This window comes from Fukomys damarensis, unplaced genomic scaffold (assembly GCF_012274545.1).
Source record: "Fukomys damarensis isolate Sample0158 unplaced genomic scaffold, DMR_v1.0_HiC HiC_scaffold_12, whole genome shotgun sequence".
Taxonomy (NCBI): domain Eukaryota; kingdom Metazoa; phylum Chordata; class Mammalia; order Rodentia; family Bathyergidae; genus Fukomys; species Fukomys damarensis.
The window spans coordinates 9,804,694-9,819,067 of NW_022900924.1; the positions used below are offsets into that span (position 1 = coordinate 9,804,694).

Genomic DNA, 14,374 nt, shown 5'->3' on the forward strand with positions numbered 1-14,374 from the left:
TTTTTTTTTTTTTTTTTTTAAAGAAACCGTTTTTTAAACTATTTCTAGGTTTGTGAATGTGAAGCCCCAGGCCGCAGGGGGCAAGGGGCCAGGTGCCCCCCACCAGCTGAGAACGAAGTGTCTATGCGGTGTGGGCCCCTGGCTGCCTCCCTCCAGCCCTGGAGAGGAGGGCAGGGCTGCGGGTAGGCCAGGCCGAGCCCCTGGAACATCCCGTCCTGTATCATATGTAAATACTGTGAGGTGAAGCCCCCACCCCTCTCTAAGACCCCTTGGGGGTGGGGGCATCACCGCACCCACAAGGCAAAGGTCTCCTCATCCCGTTTCTGTCCCCTCCTCAGACACCGTTACTGTAAGTTACTGTAAGCTCGCAGGCCTTGGCTCTGGCCACAGCAGGCCTCCTCTCTCAGGCCCCCAGGGTCAAGTCCTCAGGCCTGCTCTCCTGGAAAACCCAATGTGGGGGTGAGGGTCGAGGGAAGAGAAGGGCTTTCCCAGAGCCACTGCTGGAAAGGAATTAGCTCTCCAAAGGTCTCCCCTGTCCCCTGCCTAGGTTGGACCTTCATGGTTTTCTGCTCCGAGCCCCCCCCAACCCTCACCCCCACAAGTGGAGATGGGGGGCACTTTGGTAAGGAGCAGACGCCACGGGAAAGCAAAGGGCTTCTCAGGGAACCCCCACATTCTCACTGAAGTTTCCCACCAGGATGGCCCGGTGGCCAGAGCCCCTTGGCAGCCCCTTAATCCAGAGCCCCCTTCAAAGGAAAAGGAGAGGCTCAGGGTCTGAATATGGAGCCCGACCTGGGCAGGGCTGAGGCGCACTCACTGTCACCCCCATTCCGTGTCCTCCCCCAGGTCTGAGGCTGGGGGCCTAAGTTCCTTTCTCCACCCTTCAAACCACCCTTTGGAGAGTTAATTGTCTGTGTGAGGTGCTTAACCTATTAGCCCTGAGAACACAAAGCAATAATCTTTGTTACTGAGATGCGCGGCTGTTTTGTTTTTTTTTTCTTTTTCTTTTTTTAATGTTTCCTAATAAAAGAGAAGCTGCATTTTATTGGTTTTTATTTTTAATTTTCTACACATCTGAGCTGGGTCCCAAGAGACTTAGCTTCCCTCTTCCTCCCATCCCCGGGCCCGTGGACTCTCTTCATGGACTCAGGGCCCTAGAATTCCGTTTTCTGATTTGTTTGGAGAATTTTTTTTAAAAAGATGTTACACGGTGTTTTGAAGCCAGCAAGTTACCACCCTCCGGTGTCTCTTCTCTCCACATCTGTAACCTCTTTTTCCAGGCTTTATTTTCAGTTTTAAATTCCTAATAAATTATTTGAAAACGGTGCTGAGTTTGCCTCTTGTGTCTCTGTGTGTATTCACATAGAGGTCCCCCTGGGGCACCTCATTTTTCTGCAATAGGGGTGGCAGAATTCTACCTCCATCATCTTAGGATCCCAACTGGGTCCCAAATTAAATTGACTTCAAATAGATTAACAGGAGAAAAGCATGCCCACTGATTTAAGACAGGTTTCATATGGCTTGGGTGTCTTCACAAAGAAACGAAGACCCAGGCTGGGAACGTATCCTAGTGGTAAGATGCTTGCCTGCCTGTGTGAGGCCCTGGGTTTGGTTCCTAGCAATGAAAATAAAAAGGGAAAAAGAAAAGTCTCCCTCACAAGAAATGAATGTCCCAAACCCCAAAGAAAGGTGGAGATCGTTACTTATATACTGTGCTGATTGGACAGAGTACTAAATCATGTGAGGAGGCTTAACAGAGGTTTTTTTTTTTTTCCTCTTTTCTTTTTCTTTCTGGTACCAAGGATCAGACTCAGGACCTTGCATTTGCAAGGCAGGTGCAGAGAGTGACACTGAGCTAAATGCCCGGCCCTATAACAAGTTATTTTAACAAGGCCTATAAAAAATTCTGTCTCTCAGGCCAGGGATTTAGCTCAGTTGGTTTACCGCCTGCCTTGCACGCACAAAGACCCAAGTTTGATCCCTGGTACCAAAGGAAAAAAAAAGAATTCTGTCTCAATTTCTCTCCTTTCCTTCCCTCCCACCTAAGGATTGAACCCCCAGCTTCACACACTGACTTCATCCCCACCCCACCCTTTTTTATCTGATTTTTTTTTTTGGTACCGGGGATCGAACTCAGGTCCTTGTGCTTGCAGGGCAGGCAGTGTGAACCACTGAGCTAAATCCCTGACCCATCTTGCCACTTTCTGAAGCAGCTCTGGAAGTCCTCTTTCATGAATGTCTTTATAAGATGTGATTTTTTAAAAATGTGGTAAACACTGCTTGGAATCGAACCCAAGGCTTTACACAAGCAGCCCTCCTGTTACTGCCACACCCCCGACCCCAAGTTCCAGACCTTAATACTATAAATGTCATTAGTGATGCCATGGGCTGGAGGTGGAGTTCAGCTGCAGAAGCATTTGTCTGGCATATACCCAAAGCTTGATCCCCAGCACTACAAAAATAAATAACATCTCGGAAGTCCAATCCAATAGATTTTTCTTCCAGTACTGGGGATTAAACCCAGGGCCTCCTCACTGAGCTGTATTCCTGGCTCCTTTTCATTTTTTATTTTGAAATTGGGTTTCACTAAGTCACTAAATTGCCCAGGCTGGGCTCAAACTTGAGATCCTTCTGCCTCCATGTCTTGAGTGCAGGGATTACAACTGTGTGCTACCACACCTGGTTTATCGATACTGTTATTGTTACACTGAAGAGATCTCCAGACTAAGAAGCGAGGAGCCGTAGGTTTCAATCCTGTGTCCACCACTTCCCAGCTGTGTGACGTTGAGCAAATCCCTTGACCTCTCGGAACCTGTCTTATCCAGAGGAGATGAAGACAACATGGCAGAATTAGACTCTGTCTGAAGATGTGCCTTTAGGCTGAGAGACGGTGCCCTACAGCTCAGTGCCTTGCAGCCTCAGGCCTATAGAAACATTCAGCAGATGGCAGCCAGTAGCAGCTTCTAAGTCCTTTCCAGCCGATGTGACCTTGCGGGAGTGTGGGTATGCCTCACCTGAGCGAGTCAAGTAGCTATTGTTAGCTGTTCTTTCCACTGAGATTGTGTGTTCCCCAGGCTGGGAGAGGCTGTGCTTCACACACCTGTGCATAGATCTCAACAGGAGGTCAAGGTACACAGACGCAGGCACTTCTCCCACCTCGGTGGGGGCCGGGGAGAGCGCTGCAGTAGCGGCCATCCTCCCACCGTAGCTCCAGCGGGTGACAGTTTGTGTAGGCTGCCTTTGCTGGGCCCTTCCTGTGGCATCCTTGGCAGTCCCTGTCCTGAGGTGTTCTCGTGCTGTCATATGTACCCGATCCAGCTCACACTCTGGTCCTGCTGTGTGATGCGGAGGCAGCTGCTCACCCTCTCTCAGCCTCCATCACCTTCTGGAAGATGGAGTCTGTGAATGCTCCCTCCAAGGTTTGTGCCAGGTTCTTAGCAATGCACGCTGGTACAGAGTCAGCACTTGGTGAATGGCAGTTCATACTTTTGAGCCTTTGTAGCACCAGCTACTCTTCCCTCGGACCACTTTTAGTCAGCACTTAGCACCTTCCTGGCCTAAATCTAGGAGCAGTGCCTATTTCTCTGACTTGTTCAAATACCCACACAAGAGGGACTTGGCACCTTGTACAGTGGTGCATGCCTGTAATGCCAGCACTCTGGGAGGGTGTTGAGCCCAGCCTGGGCAATTTAGCAAGTTAGCAAGACCCTGTCTAAAAAAACAAAGCAAAACAAAAACTGGGATGTAGCTATGTAGCTCAGTGCAAAAGCCCTGGGTTCAATCCCCAGTACTGAAAAAAAATTTTTGTTGTTGTTGTCCATGTGTTTGGGGTCCTGGGCTATGCCAGTGTCCCACCTGACTCTGGCCAGCCCTGGGCCAGCTGTGAGCAACCTCCTGTGATGACGGAAACATCCTACATCTGCACCTGTGCGGCAGCCACTGGTCACGTGAGCGCTGAGCCCTGGGAACATGGCTGGCGTGGCTGAGAAACTCAGTCATTAACGCTTCTTCGTTTTAATGGATATAAGGGTGGTATATGGTACACGGGTGCCCCACTGGACAGCACAGGTGTGGCAGTCTCAGGCAAGTATGAAGAGAGCATGAAACAAACCCAGGTAAAGTGGAGGCAGCATCAGGCTCAGGCAAGTAAACTACTTCCTTTCTCTGGGCCTCAGTTTCCGCTTTGTTGTTGTTGTTGTTGTTGTAGTACTGGGGATCAAACCCAGGGCCTTCCCCCTAAACTACAGCCTCAGCCCTTTTTAAAATTAGGTCTTGCTAATTGTCGGGGCTGGCCTTGAACTTGCACTCCTCTCAGCCTCTGAGTGCTGGGTCACAGGTGTGCACCACCATGCCCAGTTTAGAGAATCTTTTCTGAGGATCCTGAATTTGGGATGAAAAAGGGAAGCTCTTCCCATTGGATTTCTTCTTTCTCGATCCACATGCAGCTTTGTGGGACAAGTACAAAGAGCTGGTGCGGTGGTGTACACTATAATCTCAGTACTGTGGGAAACTGAGGCAGGAGGGTCTCACCTGGGCAACATAGAGAGACTCCATTTCAAAACAAGAAGAGCTGAGGATACAACTTGATATGAAGGCCCTGGCTTCAATCCCCTGTGCAAAAACAAAACAAAGTGGGAACCCTGCATGAATAGAGGTCACAGAGTTACACTTGGACCCGCTGCTTCTGTGCTACTCGTGACTTTATCCCAGGTGGAGCAGGTTCCATGGGCAGATGAGGATGTAGGCTCAGACCCCAGTGAGCCCATTCACATCCGTACCCCATGCTTAGACCAGCAAGGTGGCCAGATGCCCTCCATGCAAAAGAAATGATTAAGTAAAAAAATAAAATAAAATAAATGATTAAGTAAAACTTAGGCAAGTGCTCAACACAGCATTTTACCACCATTCTCTTCCTCTCCCAAACCTGAAACTGTTGTCTAACTATGAGAAAAACATCAGACGGAGTCCAGTAAGGGACATCCTTCAATGTGCCTGACCAGTATTGCTCAAACGAGCAAGGTCATCAAGAAGGAGAACCTGAGGTCTAGGAATTTAGCTCACTGGTGCCGCTGCCTGCCTTGCAAGTGCAAGGTCCCAAGTTCGGTCCCCAGTACCAAAAAAAGAAGGGGAACCTAAGAAACTGCCACAGCTGGAGGAGTTCAGGGAGCCAGGAGGACTACAGACAGCGGGATACTCAACCTGCCTGTGAATATCCACTGTGGAGAGGTCTGAAGAGGCAAATACAGTAGACCTTGAAGTTACAACCAGCCTGACATATGAACAGCTTGGTTAATTAGATTAATAGAGGATTCATTTGCTTCTTGTTGTCTATAGAGTATATACCCAGATCTCAGCTGTATTGCCTTACAACCAACTTGAGTTGCAACCAGCCCTAAGGAACTAATTGAATTTTTAAGTCAAGGGTCCACTGTAGTGGATTAGCAGTTGCCAGGGGCTCAGGAAAAGTGAGCGCTAACAGTGCAAGCTTTCCTCTTGGGGCACTGGAAATATCCTGGAACTAGATGGACGTGGTGATTGCACAACACTGAAAATGTACCAAGTGTCCACGGAATTGTCCACTTATAGTGGTTAATGTTAAACTGGACACGGTGGCACACACCTGTAATCCCAGCACTCTGTGAGGCTGAGGCAGGAGGACCACAGGTTTGAGCCCAGCCTGGGCAACTTAGCTAGACCCTAACTCAAAATAGAAAAAATAAATCCACCACTTGCCTCACAAGCACAAGGACCCGGGTTCTATCCCTAGTACCTATATAATAAAAAATAAAAAGGAGTGAGGATGTAGCTCAGCAAGGGACCTAGGTTCAATCCTGCATATCGCAGAAAAACAACTGATTATTTTTATATTATGTGACTATCGCCAAAAATGTCATATGACAGTTCTGAAAAAAAAAATTGTTTTTTGCAATACTGGGGAAAGAATCCAGGCCCTTCATAGTAAGCTACATCCCCAGCTATTTTTAGTCTGATTGTTTACTTGTTTATTTGTTTTGAGACAGGGTTTTACTATGTAATTCAGGCTGGCCTTGAACTCACTTTGTACCCCAGGCAGGATCTCATGGTGATCCTCCTGCCTCAGCCTTCTGAGGGCTGGTATTACATGTCACCATGCCCAGCTTCCTTTTTTTCTTAACTTGGGTCCTTGCACTTGTGAGGCAGGTGGCAGAACCACTGAGCTGAATTCCCAGCCCTCCCAGCTTCCTTTTTTAATTTTTTATTTATTTAAAAAATTTTTTTTGAGATAGGGTCACACTAAGTTCTTTTTCTACAGATCAGACCCAAGGCTTTGGGACTCCGTAGCCCGGGATTTCTCACAAGCTCACACGGAAGAGCAGGGGAAGAAAGTGACATTGGCATAGTGGGGGGAAAAATAAAATTTGTGTGCCTTAGAATTAGTCAGACCTGAGCTGGAGCCCCTTCTTTGCCATTTGCTAGCTGTAGACCTGAGGAAAGTTATTTGACCTCTCTGAGCCTGTCTCTTCAGCTGCGAGGTGCATGACTGATGAAACTATTCAATGATACCCAGCCACTTGACAATCATTGGGGGGCAGCAGGTGTCTCCTCCCCAGCCCCCTTCGGCCAGTTATCCAGCAGGACAGAGGATTTCCTGCCCCCAACCAGCACGAGGCTGGGCTGAGTACAAAGGGGTGGGGTGAGGATTAAGATTCCAAGATCTGCAAACTCCAGGAATAATCTCTTTGTTTAAAAAGTGTAGACCACAAATCCAGGACATCGTTTCCAGAAATCCTTGCAGGTAAATCCATGAGACAACAGGACCAAGGCCAACCCACAGTGGGCTGAGAGGAGAGCAAACAGCCTTATCTGGGAGGTGTGGTGCCCCTAACTATAAGAAAGGAGGCCACCTGCCCCTTCAGCTCCGTTCCCCTCTCAAGATGAAAGTCCTTATGCTCGCTGCTCTGCTCACAGGTAAGCACCTCCTTTCCCTCTGCATGGCCAAGATGTCCCCCTCCTTCGGAATGGGGCCACAGCCACTGCATACAGGGGAGCCAAGGCTGGAGTCTTGATTTGGGGCTGGTGTGGGACCTGAGAGCTCCTGGTTAGGGCTCCCTCTTCATCCCCCAAGTGCCCAGCAGCCGGCACTCTTGCAGGCTCCAGATCTGGACTCTTTTAAAAAAGGGTTTCCCTGTCCACCCACCCATGCTAAGAAAACCCCGCTTCTTTCTCTGCCACACGACCTGGCACAGTGATGGGCCAGAACCTACCTTTGCCTGCGAGTGTCATGTCGATTCATTTCTTTCTTTCTGGCTCACCCACACCAAAAGTGTGGGCTCCGTGAGCAGACAGAGCCATGGGACTGCACACTGCCCGGGCACAGCGAGTCACACAAATCGAATCCATGTCAACTCATCTACTAATGATGTCAATTCAGGTACCAGGCCCTGGGTCAAGACCCAGGAATCGGAGATAAACGAGCCATGTTCCACTTTGGGAACGCACACGCGCGCACACACACGTGCACACGCACACAATGCACACAAGCTGAGGCTTGGGGTAGCCCTGGCTTCTGCAAAGACTGCAGCTGGCAATGACAGAGTGTGACTGGAGAGAAAGCAGGGAACTAGGCAGTCCGGCCACTTCTGTCCAAACAGGCTCTGCCTCTCTCCTACATGCAGCCCCGTTCACAGGGCAATGAGACTTGCACCAGGCACTCTGGTGTCCGATAAAACAGGGCCCTAAAAACGTACCCTCTCCTCTTTAGGGCTCCAAGTCTCACGGGGTAGGGCTCTGGGGGGTGAAAAGCTGTACTGCCTTGAATTTTCTGTGTTAAGTTTTGTACTTGGTTTGGGCAAACATTCTTTCATCAAGGTGCCAGATTTGTTCACATCCATTCAACAAAAATTTGTGGAGCACATTTTAAGCCAAGTGTGTGTGTGAGAGTGTGTGTGTGTGTGTGTGTGTGTGTGTGTGTGTTACCGAGAAGTTGAAACCAGGGCCTTCGCTCTACCTGCAGCCCCTTTTTATTTTGAGTCAGGGTCTTGCTAAATTGCCCAGGCTGGGCTCAAACTTTCGATCCTCTTGCCTCAGCCTCCTAGAGTGCTGGGATTGCAAGTGTGTGCCACCATGCACAGCTTCAGGAACTTTCTCTAATTCACTTATGGTTGTTTCATTCATTTAACTCATCACATATATGGGTAGATCCAGATACAGGTACCAATACGGTATCCGGAATGTTTTAGGCACAATGCCAGGCCCTGGGGAATAAAAGCCAGGAGGCCTGTCCTTGAGGAGCTCATGTCCTGGCACAAGGCAGGCTTTAAATAAAGAGATGGCGGGGCAGGGATTTAACTCAGTGGTTCTGCTGCCAGTCTCACAAGCGCAGAGTCCTGAGCTTGATCCCAGGTACCAATAAATAAATAAATAGATGGGTACATATTAGGAGAAGTCCTGTGAAGGGGATGCAAAAAGCAGGGATGGCAAAGGATCCACTTAGCTGGGGTGACCAGGAAGGGCCTCTGTGAGGTGACAGCATGCAAGCCAAGATTTTTCCAGCCTTTTGAAAGGTGAGATAACAAATGTTCCAGGCAGGGCAAATAGCAGGTGTGAGGGAGAGAGCTGCAGAGAGCGCACTGCAGGCTGATCAGCTTCAGGGAAATGGGGGGAAGAGGTGGTGTGACATGCGAATGGACAGATGGCAGAGGCCGGACCTTGGGGCTGTCAGAAGGAGTTTGGGTTTAATTCCAAGGGCAGTGGGCATTTCTTGAAAGTTTGAGCAATAACAAGGTTCAAAAAAAAAAAAAGGTTCAATCTCAGATCATACATTTTAAATTACTTAAATGGTCAGTTTTAGCTGGGTGTGGTGGTGCACGCCTGTAATCCCAGAACTCAGGAGGCTGAGGCAGGAGGATTGCTGTGAGTTTCCGATCAGCCTGGACTACACAGTGAGTTCCAGGTCAGTCTCAACTACATAGTGAGACCCTATTTCAAAAAAACAAAACAAAACAAACAAAAAAATGGTCAGCTGTTTTGTTTTGTTGTTGTTTTTGTTTTGGTACTGGGGATTGAACTCGGGTCCTTGCGCTTGCAAGGCAGGCGGTGGAACCACCGAGCTAAATCCCCGGCCCAGAAATGGTCAGTTTTTATCTTATGTGGATTTTATCTCAATATAAAGAATCAGCAGTCAGGTGTGGTGGTCCACACCTGTAATCCTAGCACTCGGGAGGCTGAGGCAGGAGGACTGCCAAGAGTTCCAGGCCAGCCAGCCTGGGCTACATAGTGAGTTTGAGACCAGCCTGAACTACACAGCAAAACGCTGTCTCAAATAAAAACAACAACAACAATAATAAAAGAATGGTTTTTGATGTTTTCATTCAAAAGAAAAGATCCTTATTCACAGTATTAGGTTCAGCATCCAACGCTTTTCTGAGGAGGCACCTGGCGGGGTCCGGGAAGCCTAGAGCAAGTGGTGGACCCCTGCAGGCGCAGCAAAGCCACCCAAAGACAGACCTGAACTCTGTTTTCTTGCAGTGGGCGCTGCTGCTCACAGGATCAGCACCCGGGCTGTGTGGCAGTTCCGAAACATGATCAAGTGCGCGATCCCGGGGAGTGAGCCCTACAAGGACTACAACAACTACGGCTGCTTCTGTGGCTTGGGGGGCTCAGGCACCCCCGTCGATGAATTGGACAGGTGAGAGACCCACCTGGAAGGAGACCCAGATAGGGTGGGTACAGGGCACACCCAAAAGATCACACAAGGCACAGAAGAGGGATGCCCAAGTTCGCCAAAGATAATATATTTTCGCCTCTTGTCATATAAAGAAATGTGCTCCAAGACAATCCTGCGTCCCACACTATTTAGAATGGAAATCGAAACGTCGGAGATGTAACATAGTGGGCAATGCTGCTATCTAGTGGTAGACTATAGCAATACACCCGGTGACAGCCAAAATTCAAGTATCGGGCACAAAAAAAGCGTACCTGGGGCCGGGGATTTAGCTCAGTGGTGCCTCCACCTGCCTCGCAAGCCCAAGGACCTCAATTCAATCCCCGCGATTAAAAAAAAAAAAATCTTGCAGGGGCGTGGCGACGCACGCCTTTAATCCCAGCCCTTCGGAGGCAGAGAAAGGACTGAGAGGTCGAGCCCAGCCTGGGTTACATAATGAGTTCAAAGCTAGCCTGAGCCACCTAGGGAGAAGGCCTGTCTCAAAAGAGAGTGCGCCTTCGTCTTGAGAATATATAATTTTACTGCATTCCTACAATCATGTTAAAATCCCTTTCAACAAACACGTGAAGAGAGGGATTAAGGTTCTCAAGCCATAGGAACGTTTCTCCTAGAACTTCTAGGCCTGTTTCTGGGAGACAGCAGGTAAGGGCCGCCCTGCCGCCCTGCCGCCCTGCCCCTGGTCCTGCTCAGCTGTTCTCTCCCTCTGCAGGTGCTGTCAGACCCACGACCAGTGCTACTCCACGGCCAAGAAGATGGAGAGCTGCAAATTCCTCATTGACAACCCCTACACCAACACCTACTCCTACTCGTGCTCTGGCACCGAGATCACCTGCAGCAGTAGGTTTAGCCCCTCCCTGACCCGCGGGTTCTAGTAGGCCCTCAGGAAGCCCAGGGCACAGTCTTATTAATCTTTGTCTTGGTGTTGGGTGGTATCTCCTTGAATCCTCATAACAGCCCTATGGGACAGACACTAGTACTTTTAATTTTTTTTTTATTTTAGTACCAGGGATTGAACTCAGGCCCTTGTGCTTGTGAGGCAGGTGGCAAAACCATTGAGCTAAATCCCCGGCCCTAGACACTAGTATTATCCTCATTTTACACATAAGGAACTGAGGCTCAGAAGGCTGTGCTATTTGCCCAGGGTTACACAGCTTGTAAATGAGGTTGGTTATTGGGGTGTGTGTGTCTGTTTTCTTTTTGTGGTACAGAGGATTGAACCCAAGACATTCGCATTCTGAGCTACATCCTCAGCTATTTATTTATTTATTTATTTATTTATTTATTTATTTATTTATTTTGGTACCAGGGGCCAAACTCAGGATTTTACGCTTATGAGGCAAGCGGCTGCACCACTGAGCCAAATCCCCAGCCCCTCTCAGCTCTTTTTTATTGTTTGTTTTGAGACAAGGTCTCCCTAACTAAGTTGCCCAGGCTGGCTTTGAACTTGTGATCCTCTTGTCTCAGCCTCCCAGAATGCTGAAATTATAGATGTGCACCACCTGTCCAACTAATGCTATTCAGTTTTGGAACACAGCTCTATATAACTCTGGAGCCTCTGCGTGTGTGCATGTGGGTGTGTGGGTGTGTGGGTGTGTGGGTGTGCACACGCGCACGCAAGTGCCTGTTTTACTAGGGGTTAAACCCAGGGGCTTTTCCATGCTAGATACATGCTGTACTACTGAACTACACCCCAGCTACTGTACTTGGGAAGTTCAGGCAGGAGGATCACAAGTTCAAGGCCAGCCTGGCAAATTGTCTCAAAAGTGCTGGGAATGTAGCTCAACACTGCCTGAGTTCAATTCCTAGTACCAGGAAGGAGAAGGAGGAAAAGAAGAAAATGTAAGTGTGTCTTAAATGTTATATTTTCTGTGTGTGTGTGTGTGTGTGTGTGTGTGCGCGTGTGCACATGGTGCTGGAATTTGAACCCAGGGCCTCACTCATGCTAAGCATACCCTCTACCACTGAGCTACATCCTCAGCCCTTGACATTATCTGTATTGCTTTCTTTTATTTATAAAAATAAGCAAGTCCGAGCCAGGAGTGGTGGCACATTCCTGTAATCACAGCACTTGGGAGGCTGGGAAAGGAAGATTACTGTGAGTTGGAGGCCAGCCTGAGCTATATAGTGAGTTCAAAGGCAGCCTGAAGTACAAAGTGAGATCCTGTCTCAAACAAAGCTAAATAAACAAACAAACCAGTCCAAAGTAAAGCAATTTCATACTCCAGAAAAATACGCAAGTAATATCCATGCAAAGTGGAAGGTGCTCTAGTTCTACTACCCAAAGATAACCAATTAGAATAATATCCCTCGAGATATTTTACTCAATACTAGCTTTCTCCCCCTTTATAAAAATCTGGGAAACCTTTCCACAGTTAGGGATACCTAATTCTTCTAACTGTCTGCATAATATTCCACTTAGCAATGTTCTACAAGTTTAGACATATGTGCTTTAAGGAGGTATAGAAATGGTTACCAAGCTTCACCAAACTGAAATGTACAATATTTTGCCGCCTTAAGTACGTTTTAGCCAGGTGCAGTTGTGCACCCCTGTAATTCCAGTACTTGGGTGGCTGAAGCAGGAGGGTCACAAGTTCAAGGCCAGCCTGGGCTACATAGAGACCCTGTTTCAAAAAATGTTTATATTTTAATGTTTTCTATAAGGGCTTATAATTATTTACCTGTGCTGTCAGATCTGCACTGTACAGGTTTCAAAATCAATTGAATTCGGCCAGGCATGGTGGCGCACGCCTGTAATCCCAGCACTCAGGAGTCTGAGGCAGGAGGATCGCTGTGAGTTCGAGACCAGCCTGGGCTACATAGTGAGCTCCAGGTCAGTCTCGACTACATAGTGAGACCTGTCTCAAAAACAAACAAACAAAAAAACTAAACAAACAAAATCAGTTAAATTCATACTGAGTGTGAAATAGGACTTTTCAAAAGTCAGCTACCAGGGCCGGAGATTTAGCTCAAGTTGTTCCACTGTCTTCCTGGCCAGAGCAAGGATCACCAGTACCAAAAAAAAAAAAAAAAAAAAGCTACCGAATCTAAAACACAAGAAACCCAGAATTCATAGATAAACACCTGGGGGAGCGGTATTGGGCTTGAACCCAGGGACTTCACACTGAGCTACATCCCCCATCCTTTATTTGTTTGCTTCTTTGTTTTTTGGCATTGGAGATTGAACTCACTGCCTTCACACTGAACTACACCCCATCCCTTTTTATTTATTCATTGTACCAGGGAACTCGGGACCTTCTGCTTGTCAGGCAGGCGCTGTGCCTCAGAGCTAAAACACCAGCCCCTTTTTATCTTGTGAGACAGATTCTCACTAAGTCATTATTTGCCCTGGCTGGACTCAAATTTGCAGTTCTCCTGCTTCAGCCTCCCAGAGTGCTGCATTTACAAGCATGCATTGCCAAGCCCACCTAATAGGTTTAATAAAAATTTGAGACAAAGTCTCACTAAGTTGTCCAGGCTGGCCTTGAATTTATAATCCTCCTGCTTCAGCCTCCCAAATAGCTGAGATTTCAGGTATGCACCACCATGCCTAGCAACAATGAGTATTTTTTAGTGCACGTGTCTCAAAGGTAACATTCATTGTTTATCAGAAAGTCAAGCATAACTGTGCATCCTGATGTATTTTCATTTGCTTAATCTCTCAACGCTAAATCTGCACCAACTGGATGTCCACCAGCCTATTCCACTGAATCTTTCCAGCCCTGGGTTGTACCAAGCAGGGTCCACTTTGGTTCAGTCTTCTCCTCTTGTCCCTCTTTAGGCAAAAACAAAGAGTGTGAGGCCTTTATTTGCAACTGTGACCGCGAAGCTGCCATATGCTTTTCCAAGGCACCGTACATCAAGGAGCACAAGGACCTGGACTCCAAAAAATACTGTTAGCACGCAGCGTTGGCTCGGAAAAGCTCCCCCTGCCTGCCTAATGGCCTGCACCTTACACTGTGTGCTCCAATAAAGCACGTTACTGAAAGAACGCATCTACTGATACGACTCGATCTTTGTGAATATCATTCCTCCCAGCCTCGGAAGTTGAATGTGAGTTAGGGAGACACTTCTAGGAATGGAGCACCTTGAAATCTGGCCTATGATTATCAACCACTGTCCACCGACTGCTTGCCCCTACACCAGGACTGCGTCTCTGTCTCTTCTGATGGTCCTTTGACATACTGGTGCTATAAGCAAATCTTATTGCTGAAGTTGAGGCCCATAGCAGAGGTCACTTGCCCAGGGCTCACTGAGGACCCAGCGACACTGACAACTGAACGCACACCTTGAGCTGCCTGCCCAAAGTGGCAGCCTCTTCTTCAATTCAAGCCAGATTTCATTCTCTCATTCTGCTTCTCTTTCTGGCTGTACGAAACCATTTTTTTCTACAATTCTTATCTTTTCTAAACCCTCCCAAACCCTCCCAAGACTTTTCCATACCTTCAAGATGATTTTTACATTGTACTAATCAAATACAACAAGGGCTGGAGATTTAGCTCGGTGGTGCTGCACCTGCCTCACGAGAGTAAGGTCCTGAGTTTGATCCCTGGTCCCACCCACCTCCAATACAATAAACAGTAACCGCTTCCATTGATTACTTACTGCATACCACTCCACACTAAGAACTCCCACATAGCATCTCTTTTTTTTTTTTTTTTTTTTTTTTTTTTT

At 47.8% G+C, this 14,374-nt stretch overlaps 1 protein-coding gene across 1 annotated transcript; it reads left to right on the forward strand.

The window, feature by feature from the left end:
* Positions 1-6,896: 6,896 nt before the first annotated feature.
* Positions 6,897-13,687, forward strand: Pla2g1b (phospholipase A2 group IB). The gene is made up of 4 exons (XM_010604056.1): positions 6,897-6,948; positions 9,508-9,667; positions 10,413-10,540; positions 13,482-13,687. Exons 1-4 carry the CDS (start codon positions 6,915-6,917, stop codon positions 13,598-13,600), a joined length of 441 nt encoding a protein of 146 aa, XP_010602358.1. The 5' UTR covers positions 6,897-6,914; the 3' UTR covers positions 13,601-13,687.
* Positions 13,688-14,374: the final 687 nt, after the last annotated feature.